This window comes from Harpia harpyja, chromosome 1 (genome assembly GCF_026419915.1).
Source record: "Harpia harpyja isolate bHarHar1 chromosome 1, bHarHar1 primary haplotype, whole genome shotgun sequence".
Taxonomy (NCBI): domain Eukaryota; kingdom Metazoa; phylum Chordata; class Aves; order Accipitriformes; family Accipitridae; genus Harpia; species Harpia harpyja.
In genome coordinates, this window is record NC_068940.1 from 3,599,749 (window position 1) to 3,621,861 (window position 22,113).

General features: G+C 42.8%; 1 protein-coding gene across 2 annotated transcripts in view; it reads right to left on the minus strand.

Annotated features, from left to right (window-relative positions):
• Positions 1-13,412: 13,412 nt before the first annotated feature.
• Positions 13,413-22,113, minus strand: part of ATP9B (ATPase phospholipid transporting 9B (putative)) — a 172,807-nt gene continuing 164,106 nt past the window's right edge. The window contains exons 27-30 of one of the 2 annotated variants that reach the window (XM_052802684.1): positions 21,087-21,144; positions 20,191-20,394; positions 17,676-17,708; positions 13,413-16,871 (exon numbers count right to left, since the gene is read on the minus strand). In XM_052802684.1, coding sequence (XP_052658644.1) covers positions 16,735-16,871; positions 17,676-17,708; positions 20,191-20,394; positions 21,087-21,144 — 432 coding nt within the window. In that variant the 3' untranslated portion in view covers positions 13,413-16,734. The remainder of the gene's footprint in view (positions 16,872-17,675; positions 17,709-20,190; positions 20,395-21,086; positions 21,145-22,113) is intronic. The other variant, XM_052802752.1, reaches the window with a different exon arrangement.

Below are 22,113 nucleotides of genomic sequence, written 5' to 3' on the forward strand. Positions count from 1 at the left end.
GGGGGACACCTCTTTCTCCAAGGTTTACCAGTGTCAAATATTTTCTTACAATGAACGCACAGAATCCCATAATCCAAGGTACGGATCAGAAAAAGCCACCCGGGCTCTGCACAGAAATTTTGTTCTGTTTTGGGCTTGTTGGGCTTCTTGCCCTTATAACCTTTTATATCCAACACATACAATAAGGACCATCTCCTTGGGGTCTGTGCTCCCATCTTTTGGGTCTTGGCAGCTTCAAAAGCATCAGCATCTGTTCAGAATTTCGCTCATTGTAACAAAAGATTTATAAGTCTCAAGCCTCCCCAATCGAGTTCCTAATTAGAGTCTTTCTAATCCCCTGCTTTGAAAATTCTAACAAGATTTGCTGGAAAGTGAGAGAGCACATGGCCAGCGTTTGCGGCCGCTACCGCACTATTTTGAAAACTCATCCACGAACCTTTCAAGCGAGGCACAGAGCCCACCCCAGCAGCGGCCAGCTGCTGCCCCAAGTCCCCCAAAGGTAGAAGTCGGTGCAAAGGCAGGGGCTGGGCTCAGCCTCCCATCCCCCCGACACAGCCTCTTTCACGGGCTGCCAGAAATCATTTCACCACTTCTAAGGTGCATTGCATTTAGCAGGACAAATGCCAGAGGAGGAATTTAGTGTGCTTGAATAATGTTGTAATTTACCTTCTAAGCGGTCTCATTACGACGTTGAGCGCTCTGTTGATTTACCTGGCTTTTGATTTAGTGGACTCTTTTTAAACGACTATTTAGGAATGCAGCCAGGGACTGCAGGCGAAGGACCTTAAACCTCTCTGGAGCTCCAGTCACCCGTTCAGACACCGACTCTTTAAAATCAAGACAGACATCAGACAGCCACACCAGCCCCATATACAGAAAGCTGCGACTGAATTAAACCGAGACGTTAGTTCAGAGAAATAATTTCATAATGATGCACGCTGCGTCGGTGCAGCTTTGTTTCCTCGGGGTTTTGCCCCTTCTACAAACCCAAATCCTGGGCAGGTCCGTGCCTTCTGCTCCGGGCGGACCCCTCGCCGCTGCCTGGGGTCAATGTGCAGCATCTCCTCTCCGCGGCTGCGCCGGGCTGCGGTGGGTGCCGGCAGTGGGCCGGACCCCGGCTCTGTTGCGTGACCCCAGGGTCCCACCACCTCGATTCAGGTACTCCCTTCCCACGCCAAAACAACTGTCAAGAGTGAAAATATACCGATACTCTGCTTTTCTTGTGGACGCTACCGACGAAATGTGCAATACGGCGGGTGGTTAAAAAATAAGAGCGTGTCTAACACTCTGTTTGTAAATTAGCACTAAACGATTGGCAAATTTTTATACTTGTGCAGCATGGACAGACTTGCAAAGGAGCAGTGACAAAGTTTTCTACCAGACAATGTATTTTAGCTCCGGAAATATTTCACGAGTTTCAGACTTCCCCAGTTGCTGGTACAGAGGGTGGTAACAAGTTTTTTGCCTCACTCAGAAGTTCTTAACGAAGGAAAGGCTGGTTGGGTACACAGGGACAGAAGCTGGCAGCGGAGCGGACCCTTCTCCGGGGGAAGGAGAAGGGAAACATCAGATTTACGATGCCTGCGGGAGACTGGGACCCGTGGTAGGTATCGGTTCCTACGCACCGCAGGGATGGCGGCTTTCACCTCATCCATCCTCCGAGGCGCAGGATCGCACCTTCGTTTTCAGGCGGTGCAAAGCAGTTTTTTTTCCAGATGTCTGCGTTTCATCTGTAGGAGCGGGGCTGCTGCGGGAGGCTTTGTGGAAGCGGTGACCCAGGAGGACGGATGCGAGACTCGGGAGGCAGCGGCTGAGCCTGTGATGGGCAGGAGCTAGGAAAGGCCACGTGTGGCTTTTCCACTGCCAAAGGGGCTCCTTTCCCTCTCGACGAGCCCGTAAGCCCTACATCCCCTGGAAAGTCTGCTTTTAGCGACAGGTCCCTGTAACTCCTTCTCGTCCTCTCCTCTCTGCTGGTAGCTGGTCCCTGAGCGCGTCTCCCGCAGCCAGAGGAGACCTAGACCGATCTGATTTACACCAAAGGCGGCATGTGTTGTTGAGCTGTGGTCACAGCCAAGTGCCCTGGGGACCCAAACATGCCCTTAGTCGTCTCCGCCAAAGACGTGTGCTACAGTAGCATCTCCTTTGGGATCTAAGGCTCCACGTCCCGATGCACAGCTCAGATCTGGCAGTGGTTAAATACGCTTTGTAACCTTCCTTCCCTGTAATCAAGCACGGGCCTGTTTCAGACTCCGAGTTCAATGCTGAGAGCATCCTGGTTGCCACATGAAATGAGCGACCCGATGTGGAGTCCCAGACTCCTCAGCTACAGCACGAGCCCTCTTTGCCAAAATCTCAGCTGCGCTGTTATTTACTTGTTGGGCTGCTGCTATCCCTACCGGTCTTCAGCACCAGCCCAAGTCTGTTTCTTCATTAGTTTCCTCCTGCTCTAGTTCATTAAACTTGCATTTAAATGTGCTATTGGTTCTCCCTAAACACATAACCTTCCATTGTGTAATATTGAATTCCTTTGTATTAGCCTGTTCCCTCAGCGCCTCCAAATCCTCCTGCAGTCTGGTGCATTCCTGAAATTTATCAGCAGCCTCCCCTCCTATCATGATGTCATCCGCATCTGGACACCCAGCAGCTCGCGCCAACCTCGGGCTCATTTGTACAAAACCCTTAAACAGAATGAGTCCCGGCACCGAGCCCCGGGAGATCCGGCCTGCTAGCTCCCTTCATGTGCACGGTCCTATTTATTGCACTTCTCTCTTCTCTAACCCAAGTTTATCCTTCTAATATCGATACTCCAATACTTGTGTACTTTTTACTGACCTCATTTTCTGATGCGGAGTCAGTAACCACGTTAAACTGCAGAAAACACAGAATTACTGCTTTAAACGTTTCTGGGCTCACCTTCACAAACTTTATGAACAGGATTTGGACTACTCCAGCAGCAATTTTGACTATGGCTCCTCGTGCCAGATGCTTGCAAACACCAGTCCTCGCTCCCCCTTTCCCCAGTACTGTCAGGCTGATAGGGCAACCCAGGAGATGAGAGGTATTGAGGGAGAAAGGAAATATTTTCCAGGTGATGAAAGGAGGTGCCAAGGTTTTATTCACTCACTTGGAGCTAAGCACTATTCAGGAGCATCCTTTACATTTCATGTAAAGTAGGTAATGACGAACTACCGCTCAACGGTGTAAAGCAATATACTCTCCTCCTCTCTTGTTTTCACCGAACGTTGAGCTGCCCAGTCTTTCCAAAGAGAGTGGCCTTGGACAGGGATGAAATTTGGAGCTCTGCAGCCTAAAAGATGAAATGGTAGGAAACTGCATGCTATTGGAAAGGAAGGGTTACGATGGAGATGCTGAGCGCAGACGTCTCCAGCTGCCTGCGGTGCACTACTTCGACAGCAATGGCAGGGCTCAGAGTATTCAGAGGTACCTCGGTCACGGCTGAACGGCACCAGCCGCGGAGTCGGGGCCACCTCCGAGGCGGGCTGGCTTTCATCCTGACCCCCAGTCCAACTTCGTGCGACCCTGCCTGCTCCGACTGTCCAGGGATGCCACGGACCTCGGCGAAATCCTGTTTCTCACAGGAATGCCCCATGGATGAGGGGTTTCTGAGAAAGCCTTCCATCAGCTTGGCAGAGCCTGAAGCAGTTCATGAAAGGCTGGCCAGAGACTGGACTTTTAACACCTTAGATTTTATCATCTCCCTCGTTCTTTTCCCACCATATTTCATGTACAATGGGTGTTTTCTTTATAGCGATGATTTGGCTGACGGGACCAGCATCCTGAAACGGATTGCCAGACTCCTATAGTTTGGTCAAGGATGTAAGTGTTTGGTTCTTCAGGTAGCAAAATGACGTGCGAGCCCAATGCCTTTGTTCCATTAGCTAATGGCAGCATTCCTGCTTTGTGACATCCCTGCATGCTGAAATAGCTATCTTGAAGAACAAATGCTGAAAATTAAAATCTTCTTGAGTCAAGCTTCCTCATTAGCAGCCTGCCTGGCTAGACACTACCTTATTATTTTTTGCTGGTGTGTAGCTGTAAAGAGAAAACCAAGGAGAAAAATAGGCAATTAAAATGCATTAAATTGATTTCCAAACGAGTATGCAGAACCAGAAAGTCTCAGGAAGAACCCCATCTCTTCTCTTGCATCTGTTGCTGTATGTGAGAGTGCAAATTCACTAGCAACTAGAACAAGGCACGCTGCAAACATTAGCAGGGTCAAACCTCTAGCTAGAATCCCTCAGTCAAGTCTCTGAAAACCAAACGCGTTAAATCATTGCAGTGGCTTGGCACCCATTGCAGAGCAGGACCTTTCAAAGGTCATACGAAAGGGTTTCAGGATGAACTCCTCAGCCCCAGCAGTTCAAAGACAAGGCTCTCAGCTCTGCAAAGCCAGAGAATCGTTTTCCTCACCATCAAGAAAAATGCCAGAAAGCACCTCACGATTCCTCTGCTCTAAACCGTGTTCCAGCGCAACAGTGAAGGTACCAGAGTTACGAAACCACGCAACCTCCTGACGCCAGGCACGGGATCTGCTCTGTGGCTGAGGGTTTTGTCAGCAGCCTATTCCACCTCAAGTTAATGCAGATGGATCAAATGCAAGCCTGGAAGAGTTAAATAAAAGCCATAAAGATGATACAAATCAATCTCTTCCTCTTCTTTGCTTCCAGGACTTTCCCTTCCCTACTCCCTTCCTCCCAAGAGTCCAATTAAATTTATTTGCAGGTTGCTTTTTAAGCACACTAAGTAAATTACAAAATTGAAGAAGCCTCTCAACTGTGGTGTGTGAGAAGGAGGCTCCCGACAGATGGGTGTGTGGCGCGAGGGAAAACAAACCGCGAAGTAATGCCTCTGTGAAGCTAAGAGGTAGAGCAATGGCAGAACAACCTCCCTGACCTACCGATGCAGATCTATCCACCGAGCTTATTCTGGGGAAGGCAGGAGTGAAAAGACAGACCAAAGACTAGAGCTGAAAATTGGTTCACAGGACACTTTCGGACTTCTGCTGAAGAGTCCATTGCTAGACGTGAGTCTTTGAGATTAAAGCCACTTACATTTACTGCTGAAGGGCTGCTGCCTGCTTGCTGCCCAGCACTGATGCATCGAGAAGCCTGTAAGAGCTGTGCCACAATGAAATACTTTTCTCGGTGTTTCTCAAGTTACACCAGTCAAAGCTGTCAAGTCCGGGATTTGGCTCCAAGTTTTGCTGGCTGCACTCCAATATGCAGACCGATTTTACAGAGTGGCTAGCAACCTCCAGCAGCACAAAGAAAGGTCATTCCCACCTACACATCGCTTCTGCTTCCACCTCTGGGAAGCTCCTCCGCTTCTCTCTGGGCTGCAGAGGTCCAGGGCTGCACGGAGCTCTGGAGCACCTTGTCTGGAGGATCCTCTCTCCGGTCACTGCTCTCTGAACGCCAACAGGTATAGAGCGACCCAACGGATTAGACAGAAAGAGAGCCCAGAAATTGTGCGTGCAGGGGCACAGAAACACACATAACTATCATCTCCTCCATTTGGAGTTCACGGCTGGCTAGACTTGGTGACCTCAGGGTAAAAATTTGTCTTGAGGAGGGATCTGAAGGTGGTTCAGGGTGAGTGCTGCCTGGGTACGAAGCCCAGTAAAAGACACCTCTCGTATCCTGGCATTGGCTTGGGTGAACAGCCAAATTCGGGTTTAAGGCTGGTATCAGCGATAGATCAGGGGAGGATAAAGGCAGGGTAGTAAGAGATCAGCTTGGGATAAGTATGGTGTGGGACAAAGCGTGAGCTCCCAGTTCAGTGATGAGGGTCTTTTGGGAGCATCAGCGTGAGGGTCTGGAGTGGGGCAGGAGTAGGCAGGGGAAGGGCTGCCAGGAGGTTGGTTCATGGACCCAACCACCATGCTGGGTCTGGCACAGCAGTCCCGTGGACTTTGATGATTCAGAAGTGGCGAGGAGGGAAACGTCTTGCCAAGATGAAACATCCTGCCCTGGTAGGAGCATGGGAACATGCTTCTTCTGATGGTGGCCACTACTGGCCGGCAAATCTGGCAAAAAGTGGTTAACATGGGCCTTGACATGAAGCCTGTCCTGACCCGGCTTTCTCCACGGCTACTGAAATGCCATCCATAGCCCAGATGGACTGCTGTCAGAAAGCCCTCCACCTTTCAACACCCACGCCGATAAATTAGCCTGTCGGGTGCAGACTGCATCCCCGGCAGCAGACGGTGGGATGATGGTGTTTGACAATGACTGCGCTGGAAATAAATCCTTTCCATGACAGTGATTTCTGTCTCGTCTGGAAGATTTAAGACTAAGCCGTTAAGGAAACTTTTCTTTCCCGTACTACTGAAACGCAATGTTAGAAAACGGGCACTGCGTACCTTGAAAGAAGGGGATTTTTTTGCTGGTGGTTATGACAGGGGATGTGGGATTTCACTTATTTATTGGCTTCCACCGCCCCCTTCTGGCTTGTATAAAAATATCAGCTTTCACAAAAACCTCCCTGCAAATTCCCTTAGAAATAAAATAGTAAAGCAACCCCCCCATATTTATTGGTGCTGACTCTGACCTATTTAAACGCATCAGTCATTCAAAGAGAATCCGAGTCCACTTTCGGAAAGCGCGGATGCTGAATCAGAAGGGCAAGGATGCAGGTGCTGCTTCTGGCTGGGTTAAAAGGGCAGGTGGCCTGCCGAAACCATGTTGGCGTGGAGAGTTGTACAGTCGTTCTCTCTCTCCGCCTTTGACTCCCTAGCACTAGTTTAGAGCTATTTCACTCATAATGCTGTGCTAGGAAACTTCAGTTCTATCGAATAAGTTCCACGCTAATCGCCTCCAACAGCGCGACCGTGCTTTCCATCGACAGGATTAACAAGCAGCGTTCAAGCAGTTCGCGCGCTGGAAGACAGGCAAAGCAAAAAACGGATAGGCAGGCTCTGGCAGGGGAACGTGCGGGGCAATGTAAGGGGCCAGAGCAGGAGGTGGGACCCGTTCAAAGCAGTACCAAGCCAGAGTATCCAGTCAGAGCTCCGAGCAGGACAGCAGCCCTTGTAGATATATTTCCTATACTCGGAAGCACACATATTTGCGTAAGATTGCAGCGATCAGGAGGATGAGAAGAAAATTGAGTGACAGGTATGGAACTGCACTGAAGTTAACCAGCTAACTTCTAAAGTGACCGCTCCTGAATATAAGCAAAAATCACGCTGTATTTTCATGAAAAAATTAAAACATAAGTGAAGCAATCCCTAAGGTGAAGTGCCACTCAAACAAAAGTGGGATGATCAAGTCTCAGGTTAAAAGGGAAGTCCTTCCTGCATGCTTTGTGTAAATGACACCATCGAGCCCCCACACACCCAAGATTTTAAGTCAGCAGGTTTACCACCCTGATGAAAGCTCTACCTCCGTGTACGAAAAAGGTACCGAGTCACTTAGGCGAGGTCCTAGGACCCTTCTCCTTACACACTGTCTCTACCCCCATCTCGCTACTCTTGACATCTTTCCTCACTTCCATCCGTTCTCAGTGATGGCAAACCCTACTCCTTTATCATCTCAATTAATGGGTAAAGGGGCTCTTTCCCTCTCTCTGAATAATCTGTATCATCTTCTCTAGCATCCTGCTCAGGGCCCGTAATGCAATACCAACAACCATTATCTCTTTGTTGCTCCCATACTCTTTTTATTCCTTTCTGAATGATCATTTTGGCTGACCAGCTTGAGATCTGTCAAGAGACTGAAGGCTTGAACAGCGAGTACATAGCGTTTTTTGGAAACCAGGCTCCTACTCACAAAGCAAACGTCTTAAAAATAGTAGCATTTAAAATCATCGGTCACTTCTGCTGGAGACCCCCTCCAACAGGGAAGAGAAATTGTTTTATGGGTGAAAACATGGAAATTATTAGTCTTTTCCCTTTATCCGCCTCAAGTCTCTTAAGTTCCTAGTTCCTGCCTCGAGTTTTGATATTCTCATTGAAATTCACGTAATATGAAGCTGCTTAACTCTGCTGTATTCCAGACTCACAAGCAGCTCCCGTTTTTGTTTTTTCTTAAGAAGAGATACAGTTCCCACATTTTTCATGCCTTGGAAAAGTACCAAACCAGAAAAGGAGGGATGCAAAGTAGAAGAGCTGGGAGATGTCTGGGACTCAAACAGGACTGGCAGGTAACAAGAAAGACTATAGAGAGGCCTTTGTTTTTCATGTTTTCCTTGAGTCGCTGGAGGGCTCTATCTGGTGTCTTCCCTCCAAAACTTCTCCCTTAGCTGAACTGGCGGCGCATGGGCTGAATTCAGCTCGCCCCAAACCAGCTCAGCCACGAGCAGCCGCTTGGTCACCCTCTTCGCATGATCCCCGGATGAGTCTCTCCCTGTCTCTCTCATGGAATTTGTGTCCCATCTTTAAAAATAAATACAACACGAATAAATGAAGTCTTGACTATAGTCACCACCCCCACACCGATGCGACGACGCTTGAGTCAACAACTACAAAGATCAGCAGGCTGCGATTTCAGAGAGGCCCTGGACACCCAGGTTACTCCGAGGAGGAGAACACAAGCAGGAATGGTCGGGAGGTGCTGAGGAACGGCTCGGACAACGAAATCATCTACAAGATGGCTTGCGGGAAGACCAGCTCATGTGGGAGACCTCCTGATGACCCCCAGGGTGGCTCCAAGCGGCTCGCTACGAGCGCGGGGTCTGCCTTCAACCTGCGCCAAAGCAGCACGTTGCGCGAAGGGGACGCACCTCCGTGCCGAGCGCTGGGCAGCACAGGACCACGCGGACGAGCCCCCCAGACTCGCCTTAGGGCTCCTTCGAGATAACCGCAAGCAGCCTCCCGATTTCTCCCCCACGGACCGGGAGTAACCGGCTCCCTCTGCTAACCACAGCGGGCGGCAAAGGAGCTGGGCAGAGAGGGTAAAACCAAAAAAGCAGGAATTTAACACCTTCTAACCGTACGCCCTTTCCTGCCACGCCGGTGACCCGCAGGTAGAAGCCGCGGAGAGCTGCCCTCACCCCGCAGCACGGCCCAGCCTGGATGTCCCACCATGGTGGGCAATGCGGAACGGGGGGGTGGGGGATGCGAGGGGAGAGGGGACATTTCTGTTGGGTGTCAGGCAAAATTAAGTTTCCCCACACGCTTTCATTTTCTCCCCCAGCCTTCTGCCTCCGAAGGCGTTTCCCGCGGCTGACCAGAACGCGCGGAATGCGGCAGTTTCGGGCATCTCCGCTCCCGTTCCCGGAGGTAGCTGCCTCTAGGGCAGGCTTTGCTTTAAGCAGCCTTTCCCCGATTCTCCAGCAGCGAACCCCATCACTCACCACGCTGGTACGTCTGAACTGGCAGAGTGAGTTACCTGCATGTCAAGAAGAGAGACTTTTGCACCACCGAGTAGCAGATCAGGGACTCCGGCTGGCTCTGCATTACAGCTGAGCTATAACCTCCTTCTCCCGCCTCACCTGCCATTTCCAAGTAATTGCTTTTGGACAGATGGTAAGCTAGTAGCGTGGTTATGTGACTAGCAGCTTGGCTTCCTTCCCACTCCCCCCAAAAGAAATCTGCTTCAGGTTATACAGAGAGAGCTTATTTTTCTTTGCTCTGCTTCCCTTCCAGCACTACAAACCAGTTCACGCAGAAGCCGATCGCTTCAACAACTGGGAGAACTGCTCCGGCTGGGGACGGCTTACAACCACGTCTCTCGACGTTCAAGGGGGCACGGCTGGACCAAAGCACGGAGGCACCTTCGTACGGTTGCTGTTCTTGGGATAACGCGACAGCGCACGTGCAACGTGACAACGGGGAAACATGCAGGGATCCTCCTGCTCGATGTTACTGGCAGAGCCCATCCCGGTCATTCCTGGTCAGGAAAAATCCCTTCTAACGCAAGCAGGGCCAGACTTGCGAGCAAAACCGCATGGCATTTTGACTCTCTGTTTCTTTCAGGCTTGTGTCCCTGAGATGGGTTGTTAAAAACGAGGTTTTCCACAGTAGTCCCAGGTGTTGAGGTGTGAGTTGTCTTAAAAGGCTTACTTTCCGAAATTGTTATTGAACAGGTTGGTTTTGGTTGTTGGTTTTTTTTTTTTTTTCCCCCAAGATTGCCATGTTGGGTTTTTTGCTCTGAAGTCTGCACAAGTTAAGGGCATCACAAACCTAAGTTACTGTGAGGAGCAGATTTCTTCCCCCCCTTATTTCTAAGCTCTTACAATATACGTAAGCTTAAAATACTTCAAGGTACTTACTTCTTAATTTTTGGCATCCTTCCCTGTAACATCCAATTCCTAACAAATGCACAGATGTCCTCATACGTCGCTTTCAACTCTCAACCCTCCATCTATTCTAATACCAAAAATGAGGTAAAAGGACCTAGCATAATTTTAACTAGCCACACACAGGTAGAAAGGTAATGTGAAGGCCTCCAGCTAGGATATTTTTAAAAATCAGGGTTTTTTTTAAACAATTTGAAATATTTTACTGTTTTCTCACATGAAGACGTTTATGCCAAAAATTGAAAGGTGCCTATAAGCAAGGCAAAACCACTACAGCCACAGGGTAAAAACCTCAAAGCCATTAAATCTTGTTTCCCTTCAGCTCCTTTCTAGAATTTGATAGAATGGTACATGTTTGCCTGGTTGGTTGTTTTTTTTTTTTTAAATCACAAATTGCCTACAATTGCTTTAGTTGCATTTGGATGGGGATAAATATGTACTAGACTATGTCTGTATCATCTATCTTGCTCATGATACTCAGATGGAAAAATTACCTCTTACAGCTAGGATAAACTCCATTCAGCAGGGATCAAGATAAGCAACAGATTTACATTCAAAGGACTGTCATGGAAGAGTCAGTATTCTGATAAAGGGAGAAGGTACTCTGGGAACCAGAAGCTGTGGGAGGAAGCGCATACGTAGCTGTGCTCCTGCAGATGAATTTGGAATTCAACGGCAAGAGAAGGCAGCGACCAGCGATCACATGCAGGGGAGACAACAGCTCACCTTCCTCTGCTGAGCACATGCAGCATAGAGGTTTTCCCCAAGGGAGCATCTTGACTGAGAATTCCCAGCTCTCTCCTTCGAGGAGGCAATAGATGATTGCAATAAATACAAAACACGTGTACATGCACTTACCCCTTACAGGTCTGCTCATTCATTAACATCCCCCAGCCTTCCAGCCCAAATGGCCACCAATTCATTTTCAACAGACTTCTGAAGTACTTACCTATAATCTGCTTCCACACAATGCGCGTTTAACTTTGCAAGATCAAATTCATGCTTAGAACTCGGAGCAAAACACAGCGGGCCCATGGAAAAAACTAGATGCGTACATTATAGAGAAACAATGGAAAGCAGTTCTGCAAGTAAGAATGACAACGGTTGATTTTGTGTACTGCTTGCTTAAAGCTACATGAACATTATAAGCAAAGCTCTTTTTATTCTAACTACTTTTGTCAAGAGGAAATAAACATAGTTTACTGCTAGAAGAATAAAGGCAGGGCCATAAATGCTTATCATGCAGCATAGTTATAGAAAACAGCATCGCTTCTTCTTAAAGCAGATAATGATCTTTCTACCAGCTCAGTAATGCAAAAAGGCTAAGCATTCCTCAAACCCGCTTTTTTTCTGAGCAATTTAGAGGTTTACCATTGCCGATCACGACCTCGAGTTGAAAGCATGCTGGAGGACAGGAGGAGACTACAATACGGAGAAACCTTGGCTGCAGTTTTGCTAAAGCCCGGTCAGGAATGGGAGAATAAAGTAGAATTTGTCAACTCAACTGTGGAGCGCACTCTCATTATTCTGTTCAAGGCATCCGGTTTTCACAACCTCTGCTGTAAAACATTTTGATCAAAACTATGGTTTTGGTCGATGCAGTAGGGAATAGGTCTTTCAGTGCAATTCCCTACTTGAGAAGGATTTTGTTAGCAATTGGCTGAGCAAATTCCCACTCACAATAACAGCTGTGAACCCTGCTGAGGGCATCTGTTGGGTAGTTAATACTTGTTGGGAAGTATCTCGCTTTGAGTGTGTTTTGTTTACAAAAGGAATTCCTACGCTTTTTAACACAGTGTTAAAGATATTGCGCCTCCTGTTTGTTTACATATAATGTTCGATCTGTGTTGTCTTTGTTCGCTCGTACTGATTTTCCTCCCTACAGGGGGCTAACGTATCGAAGGGCTTTTTTCATTGCCTTCAAGTTTCAATTGAGTTATAATAATAACAGCCTAGATACAGAAAGGTTATTAAATGAAGTGCTATGAGAGACTGCTGGCCCCATTCTTTCCTTTCCAACCAGCAAAAATACGAAGAAACTCCATGGAAGCTAAAATTCAAAGGGATGTCAGAGTAAGCAGGACCTACAAGAACAGCTTCTGCAGCAGTAGGAGAGCAGAACAGCCCCTCTCCTCCTGTGGCTATCACTTTTGGGGGAGTACTGTCCAGCCAGACTCCACGTACTCCGCACTAAATTCCTTTGCCCTGCACAGGCTCTTGGAGCCACGCTAATACCTCCAGACACGTGAAGGGATGCAAGCCTCTTTCAAGTTATCTTGCCAATATAAAACCCAGGAATACAAAGCTCTGCAAAAGTAGGAAAAGAGGTCACATCAGAGTATCTTTGTTAACAGCGCATCTCCAAAGCCTCTAAGGAAGTCTATACTGTCATTTATACGGGAAGCCCTTCCCCAGGCCTGACTCGACATCTTTCACGTGGTAAATACACAAACAAAGGTGGATCAGGCACGAACAGCCCCAACCTCCAGCGATGAAGGAACCCCGCAGTGTACCCTGTGTGAGCAAGGCAGGGGTGCGCATCAGTGTTGGGATGGAGGATGATCCCAGGAACGCGCTGCCTGGCTCACCGGCAGAAGATCTGAGGCCGGTTCTTCCCCAAAGTAATGCTAATGCCTGGAGACAGCAAGAAGGTTGCAGAGGAGTATGGAGACTATACTGCTTAGGCCTACTCTAACATGCACATACGGGCGTAAGAAAGAGCAATATATAGGGAAATCGTCTCCTCTTCGTCTGCAGAAGCTGACCCCCATGACTAACAGCTGTTTAACTACATACGTGAATAGTAAAATTCTTGCTTAAATACCTGCAGAACTGGTGTCCAGTCTGAAAAGGTTCCCGACCGCAGAGTTCCCTCTTGCAGACGGGTTTTAAAAGGAGATTGAAAAATGTTTAGGCTGGCACCCTCTTGTGGACGCCGGGCAGGAGGACATTTATAATACAGGTTGGCTCGAGTGGATGCTGCTCATCAAGATAATACACACTTCCTATGTATGTACAAAAGCAATGGCATGTTTTTGGACAACCACTCAGAAATTTTAGGAAGAAAACAGGAGATACCGTACAGATGGATTCTGATGGTATGTGTCAGCAAGCTCGGTTTGAACATAAAAACACTGTTGTAAACACTCACATTCATGGAAGAGTGCTACAGATTTAATGTTAAGTATGCAAGGATTTAATTTTAGCTTCCATTTGCAAACTAATACCTTGTGTAGTAAAATGTTTTCCAGCAGTTACATGAACACATAAGTTTAGAATAGCATCAGAAGAAACCAATATAATAATTACCAGTACTTCTTTTTTGCAGGACCTCTCCTTTTCCCTGTGTTCTTCCATCAAACCACATAGGAAATCTAGCAGATGTTTCACTCATATGCTTATTAAACATGGTCCAAATAGGTCAGTATTGCTACGTATGTTACTTTGGTGAAGACATATTTCCTGTTCACATCTTGCTCCTCCATCCTATTCCAATTCTGAAATTGTTTTCCAAATACGTTTTCAAAGAGACATGATTACCTTTTCAGAAATACGTATCTGGCATAGCAGCTCACAAAAGTAAACATTTAATAGCAAATAAAACTTAAGGTCCTTCTGGGTGTAACTTGTAGATCCAAGGCCTAAATATGTGTTTATGTAAGTTGATCTGGTGCTCCAGACTTATTCCTGACATATACTGATGTGAAAGGACAACGGAATGAGATTCTTATGAAATAATTTATTCACCTGCACACCAGACATGTTACCATTTTAATCTGTTTCAGGAGCCAGGGATTGCGACGGTACTTAGCTTACTTTGTACTGAAATCCACAATACATTAAAGATTTCTACTGAAAGGTGTCACGATACCTAAATTCTGTATTGATATTGTTCCCTGTAAACCACTGTGATATGGTAGCACTACCCCTTTACAGGGCTGTAGTGACATGAATGAATAGAAAGCAGACTTTCCTGCTATACACAGTTTTGCAGTGACTGAACCTCAAAAGCAAAGAAAGTCACCTGAATCGGACTTCCGCAGTCTTCAAAATAAAGTGCTAGCTGAAACTAGACCTTTGCTGTATATTGAAAATACTCTAAGAAAGCAGGCACTCTAGAGAATTGACTCCACTTTTGAAAGGCTTTTATCTGCGTGTAGGATTTATACATCTGCTATCACGCTAACCTCACAGTTTTAATGCTGACGATTAATATAATGTACACTATAAATTCTGTACACATGGATACGATTGTATTATGGTAACACTATCACTTTCATACTGCTAGTTTAATTTCTGATTTTTTCTCATTTTCTGCCTAATGTCAAAGATGTGATGTATAGATGAAGGATGACCAACTCTAAGCTTTTGCTTATCCGCTGAATCTTATGCATGTGGTTGCGAGCTCACAATGTATAAGACAAGAAAGTCTGAAGAAAACATCATCGACATTTCAGAACAACTGCACACTGGTGACTTTTCTTAATTGCTTCAAAGTAATTACCACTTACTGGGGAAAAACAGAAAATTAAAGCAAATCAGCAACAAAAATATCACAGGACTAAACCAAAAATATAAACCAAGAGTATCTTGCCAAAACCACATAAAATGAAGAAAAGGTGTCTGCTAGTGTGCAGGAACAGTGACATCTGGTGGGGGTTGTACAGAAGTGAGTTTACAGAGGGACAGAGCAAACTAGTCTGCAATGTTGTGTAATTAAAAGAAACGCTACTTCAGTAGTTTATTTAATACATATACCATTAATAATATTTGGTAGAAATTAGGCTTTATTGCTTTCATAATGAGGAATGAAAATAAAAATAAAAATTAAAAAAAAGCAGATAAATAGCTAGTAAGAAAAACTTTCAAAACAAAAATTAATGGAGTGGAGTCCAAATAGCTCTGCAGCAGTTTCCTCTGCTCTCCCAGGAAGTAGTTATATTTATCACTGAAATATTACTCATCCAATATAATAATGGCATAAGGACAAACTTCTAAGAGACTTATCAAGGAGTTATGTTGTAAAGGCATACAGTCAAACATAAAAATGACATCCATATTAAGTGTTTTTTAAAAACACACACAAATATTTAATAAATAAAGCATGGATAATTATGCTCGTCCTTTCCACTGATTAACAGACTATGCCAAATTCATTATATGTACTTCTTGAGAAAGCAAAGTTATATCACAATGGAAAACTAAAACAATATATCCTACTTTCCAGTACAGATTTGGACCCTTCAGATTGTATCAGAGTATATGAGTTTCTGAAACAAATCTTCAACTGCTGTAAAGTGTCATAACTCGGCCAAGATACCCAACTCTGACAGTTTACAACAAACAAAAACGTTTTGATTTTTTTTTTTTTTTAAACAAGTTTGCACCCAAACTAAGTTATAAAAACATAACATTTACAACTTGGAAGATGATAGATTTTCCTACCATAATGTTCATGTGTTCGTCTTATTTTCTTTTACCTGAGTAACCTAAGTAAACAGATTACAAGGCAATTTAAACATATTAGCTAATACAAGGTTTACTGGACTTCTCATATATAGAAATGTACTTTGACACTATTTGCAGTTTTACAAATACAAAATGAATAAGAATTTTAAAACATATTTACTGAGCAGCCATGTCTTTGCTATCTGTACAGATCAATAGGTGCAGTGGAATTATGTACAGAATTTATCATTTAATTTTTAAACAGCTTTTGTGCAACCTGGCTATAATGTGCATTTAAAGAACTGCTGTCGACATCACAGATCTGTAATTTACTGGTGCCAGAAATGGAGAGTACAGAATAGGACAACAGCTCCTAAAAATAATACTGTGCTATGCAGATATCTGTACATAATTCAAATAGTGCATATCACTCAATGTCTGATGAGGAATAATAGTTAGCTGCTAATACAGACACGGGCATTTACAGGTATTAGGTTTGTTATAGCAAGTATGGACGAATGAACTTTTCCGTATATAAACATTAAAGGAAAGGACTTCAATTAGGAAGTTATGTAATAATTAAAGAAGTGAACTTATGTAATAAATAACAAAACTTTCAATTCAACTTGCAGAAGATTAGTACAGTAGGAAAAAATCCTTTACAGTAGCAAAAAATCCTTTACAGTAGCAATGAAGCCATTCAGAAGCATTGTCAAATCAAAGGTAATTCGGTTTAATTTTATAATCATAGCAACTGAAAGTAAAAAAAAAAAAAAAAACAACAATATGAAGAAAATTTAGTTTATCTCTGATAGTCTTGTTAGTGTATTTCTCTGTTATTGTACCTGTCAGGTGTTTCCTCCTCTTTTTGTGCTCTATTCACTCTATCACTTTTGATTTCTTTTGATTTTTTTTTTTTTTTTTTTACATTTCTTTAGTCCAGCATAAATCCATACACACTAAAGCACAGTGAGTGTGCAATTTGCAGACTGGTGTGAGTGAAAAACCACAGGAATATAATTACTTTTACGAGGTAAGCTTGGAGTAACTTGGAGGAGAAAATTTGCGCTTCAAGTACTTGATAATGTAAAGTGGAAGACAGCTTACAACAGTGATTGCTGACACTTTCCACAGGAAGGTCACAGTTGTGATAAAGGCAACATCTGCAGAAACAAAAAGGGAAAATAAGTAATGGGAGGTGGTAACATGGAAACTGGAACTTTCATAGTACAAAGTCAATAAAACTCTCTTAATTGTTTGCTTATGCTATTCAAGAGCATGCAAAAAAAAAAAAAAAGAGCGCCACAAAACAACAGAAGGATAAATTTAAAGTTAACCTCAACATTTTGTTTTTGCCAACTATTTTCTTTAGACAGGAACTTCACAGTTCCTTTATGGTCCTTATACTGTTTTGCAGCACAAAATAATTCTAGGGGAAACAGACTCTCAGTTTAAAAGCAAAACTTTCTCATAATAAGAATAAACCAGCTTATTTTTCTGCTAGTAAGAACGGTTTTTACCCACTATAGTACAAGTTCCCAACCAGAAATTCTGCTACCATTTTGGATCCTTTATTCCATATTCAGATTACTTTTCTCTGAAACAGTCACAACAACTAGACTGAATGATTCTTAAAACCTTAGAGATTAAATTGGAGCCCGAAAATTTAAAGGGAAAACCATGTAGTGATATTACCACAAGCCACACTGAAAAGCTATTTTTTTATGACAAACGTTAACAAGAATGGTGACACTCTACACTTGCTACTGAAATTTTTTTACCATATTTGTGATGGTCAGGTCATACTTAATTATCATGGAAAGATCCCAGAACCCAGGTAATCTGAAGAACTGTGGTTTTTTGCTTTTTTCCATTATTTACAAATGTGTATATTAAATAATCTACTACTCTTTAATGAATTTTTACACACTTAAAAAAAGCTTCAAGAAAAGTTAAACTTCACCTACCTAAGAAAGCTCCAAAAGACACTCTGCCTATACCTGTTTCACAAAGAGGGAGAATGAAAATGAAAGGATAGATTTACAGAAAATATGAAAGTTACAGGAAAAAAGAAAAAAACCAAACAGGTTAGCTACACAAAAAGGAAATGAAAAAGATGTTAGTAGCATTAACTGGAATATTATTGCCTTTCACATGACGATCAGAATATTTTAAACAGCAATTAAACCAAAACATTTTGAAAATATAGAGATTTCATATTTGGTCATGTTTTAAGGTTGTAAGTAGGTAGGCAGTTTTCTTACGTTTGACTTCAAGGTATAATTTACTGTATAAACAACTTGATCAGAACTGTTTTAATGTGAATGAAAATTCACTTCAGAAAATGCAGTAAAGAAATGCTTTGCTGCTCCAACTTCACTCATTAAATATACTTCGTATATTAGATTTCAACGTATAAACTTGTTATACAGTTTTAGCCTAAGCCTGCTTAGACGTACTAAAAGCCTATGTAACATATCATAGAGACACGCCTAATAAGGCCATTGTGTGCAATTAACTCAGAAACCTAAAAACTTATTTACCTCCATGAGTCAGAGCCGTAGAGCAGTGTCAAATATTTTTGCCTTTCTAATTTGAGTGCCCTGTCATACTTACGATACCATTTCTTTGGGAGGAGATTATGCTTGTAAGTAAATATGGAAAGAAACAGTTTATTTGCCGATGAAATCAAGCGCTATTGGACTTGATTGTTTTCCCTGTTACATGGAAGTCGTTCTATACCTTGAACTGTAAACCATCACTTAGGTTTATACTACGTTCCATGCACATAAAAAGGCTCCCTCCCCCCAGTTATAATGTGACAGATTAAGTAAGAGTAAAGCATTAAGCAGAAGTGAGACTAACTGAAATGCATTTTCTCAGATTAACTGATGAATAACACACAGTAAAATACATCTCTACAAAAGCCTGTGAAATTGTAGCCTTTTCAGTACCCTTAATGATGAAAAATACAGAAGTTAAGTCCCCAGGCTGCAAGAAGCCACGCAACCATTTATGTACTCAGTTGCTTGGACTTGTCCAGCAAATACAAGCACTCCCCTCTACGGAAAGGTTTGCAAGAAACAAAGTCCCTGTAGTTTTTACACATCTGTGAACACCACCTAAAGGTGGTTCTCCCTGAACAACACCTAAAAACGATGGAAGGACTGGCTGTCACCAATACTAAAGACTTACAAAGGTGAAGCAGCAAGTTCTGCTTTATGAAATTCCTGGAAGTTTGGACTAAAGAGCCAGTACCTGTATCTGTTCTTGCTTGTTCCTTTCATTTGTAATCTGGCTGTGGAGATTCAGGAATCAAGCCAATAATGTCTATCAAAGAGTCTGTGCATCAGCGTCAGAGAAAAGAAAAAGGTACTCTGGCAAACCTGAAATAATGTACAATAGAAGTACCAAGCCCAGCAGGGTTCGTTCTTCATTAAAATTTGACTCCTGAGAAATCTGGGAAGTAACAGAACACCTGGGACAGGCAGTGAAGCATTTACTGATTAAAAAAATAATTATATAATGTAAATACACTAGCCTAGTGTTGAACACTTGGGACATGAGAGAGCAAAAGCAGAACTATGAGACTCCTAGAAACTACCATGTAACATTTAATTCTGCTATGAGAAATGACAGTTGAAGAAGGGCAACTCCTTACTCATCAGCTCCTGGAAAACAGAGAGGGAAGGAGCTGGATTCTATTTCTTGTGAGGTATAATCAAAATTGTTATATATATTTCTGTAAAAGTTACATTTGTAAAATCACACTGAGATAGCTGTTTTTATTGAAGAATAATTTGATATAAAAAGAAATATGTATTATTTTGATGCTCAGATCCTTGACTGTTAAGATTTGCAGTTAAAATGTGTTCTTTCATCTGGTGAACTATGAACAATCAGAACCTTAAGACACAGTATGGCATACTGCAATTTAAAGCAAAGCAAGCTTAATATAAGCTTGATATACTTATGAAACAATGATTCTCATATAAAGTATCTATCCTAATAGCCTTCTGCCTCACTCTGTAGCAATACTTCAGCTCTTTTAAGCTTGTGGGTTAGATCTAATGAGGTCCGCTTGGTCTGGCCTACAAAACAATTCACCAACTCAGTGAAAGATCCTGATTTTTTTTAAAATCATATCCATTTCAATAGTGCAAATCCCAAAGCCAATTTAAGGTATGCAGTTTGGACTGTCAAGATCAGATCAAGGATGTAAAAAGCATGCGTGGTTTGAGTACAGTTTATCATCTAGATAAATCATACTAACAGGAATAAAGATTGTCAGACTCTAGGAGAAAAGGATAAGGGAAGATTTTAATCCAACATTAATTAAGCCTAATTTCAACTCAGTCATATTTCTTATGGAGAGAGCTGTATTTACAAAGCATAACATCACCTATTCTTAATAAAAAAAAAAGTAGACAAAAAATATTAAAAAGCACAGTTCTTTGCTAAAATACTTTTACTATTACTCACCAAAGTATTCATTTAGAAATGCAAGAGAGGCCACATAGCAGCCAAGACTGAGGAATTCAGCCACCACCATTAACCAGTGCCATGTTCGTATGGTCAGTGCAACCATCAAGAGCTCAGTCAAGATTAGGGCAGTGAAGGAAATGGCAACGACATGTACAAATTCAGATTCAAAAAGCAGCAGGGCTCCATACATCAGAATACCACCTAGGAAAGGCACACAAAGTTAACAAATACACTGTGCGATGAAATTCTAGTGTACCAGTTTTTACCACTGCACACTGAGCATTTGATTGCTTATTATGAAAACTTGCCCAGTAATTTTTTTTTTTATAACGTAACAACATTGATCTTTCTAAAAGAACAGAAGTGATATTTACTGTACTTTGTGCATGTGAAATAAAACAACCAAAGTAAAGCTGTAAAGAAATAAAGCTATTAGAAAATTAAACACCTTTTAGTGCAATATATGATGAACCGTTAATTAACCTCATTTTGTCAAGTGCCTCAAATAAATGAGACATTGTTGAAAGTGTAATTACTTTTAACTGATTACATAATTCAGATTTCTTCAACAGTGCTTCTGTCATTCCATGAAAGAAAACTACTGTGTAAATATAAGCAATGTGATAAGCACTCATTAAAATTTTTCTGGATTAGCATTCAATTAAAAACACGTCCTTTTTTAGGTGATATGCATCAATAAAAATACCAATCCACGCCATGTTTTGAATAGGCCTGGCACACTACAGGAATATCGATTTACGAGATAAACAGAAAGCAATATATGTAACTGCTGATGAAATGTTAAGCTTTGGGAATTCAACCTGCAGCTGAAAAACAATATTGCTAATAACAGACAAAAAATTCTCAGTTCAGTAAAATTAGGACTCTCCTACCTTGGTAAATACTGATTAAAACCCAGATGAGGAAGGTCTTAAATGACAAAGATCTTCCCTAAGGGAAACAAGTAAGAGGACAGTTAAACACAACTTCAAAAAAAAAATCTACTCAGTTCATGTATTTTTAATAGTTAATCACTAGACAGATATTTGTCTGTTTTGTAAACTGTAGTCTTCAAGAAAAATAGCATTGTGTACCTACTGACCTAAACCTCAAGCAAAACTGTAGTGACTAGTCACTTCTAAATGTTGGATAAACTAATTGCATTCACAGAACAAACATATGACTACTGTAAGTTTTCAGCAAGTAACTATTACCAAATACATTTGAAATCTTCTTGTGATTGTGAATGTTATAGATTGAAACATACGCGTAAATCAAAGAATAAATGCTGTACATGTGCATATCACTTCTGCATTCTGTGAGGGCACTGATAAAATATGTTAGAACTGCGAAGGACAAAATGGCAAACAAAGCAGCCATTTTGCCACAAAAGAAGTGATCACTCTAAACAGGCAAGAATCAGCACTTTGTAAAGAAACGTGCTTCAGTGCTGCAGAAAGTGATGAGTTAACTCTTTCTATTACTTCAGTAAAGGCTAAAACATATTCTTGGATAGAGAGAGTTCATGGCAAGGTGCTAAAGACATTTTCGTAATTCATAGAATCATAGAATCATTTCGGTTGGAAAAGACCTTCAAGATCATCGAGTCCAACCATTAACCATGCCCCCTAAACCATGCCCTGAAGTACCCTGTCCACTCGCTTTTTGAATATCTCCAGGGATGGTGACTCAACCACTTCCCCGGGCAGCCCATTCCAATGTTTGACAACCCTCTCAGTAAAAAATTTTTTCCTAATATCTAACCTAAATCTCCCTTGCCTCAACTTGAGGCCATTTCCTCTTGTCCTATCTCCAGCCACCTGACAGAAGAGACCAATTCTGTATATAGTCTAGAATGTTGGTGACAGACTTGAACATATGGGAAAAAAAAAATCGTGTACAAGCACCAAGAAACATTAA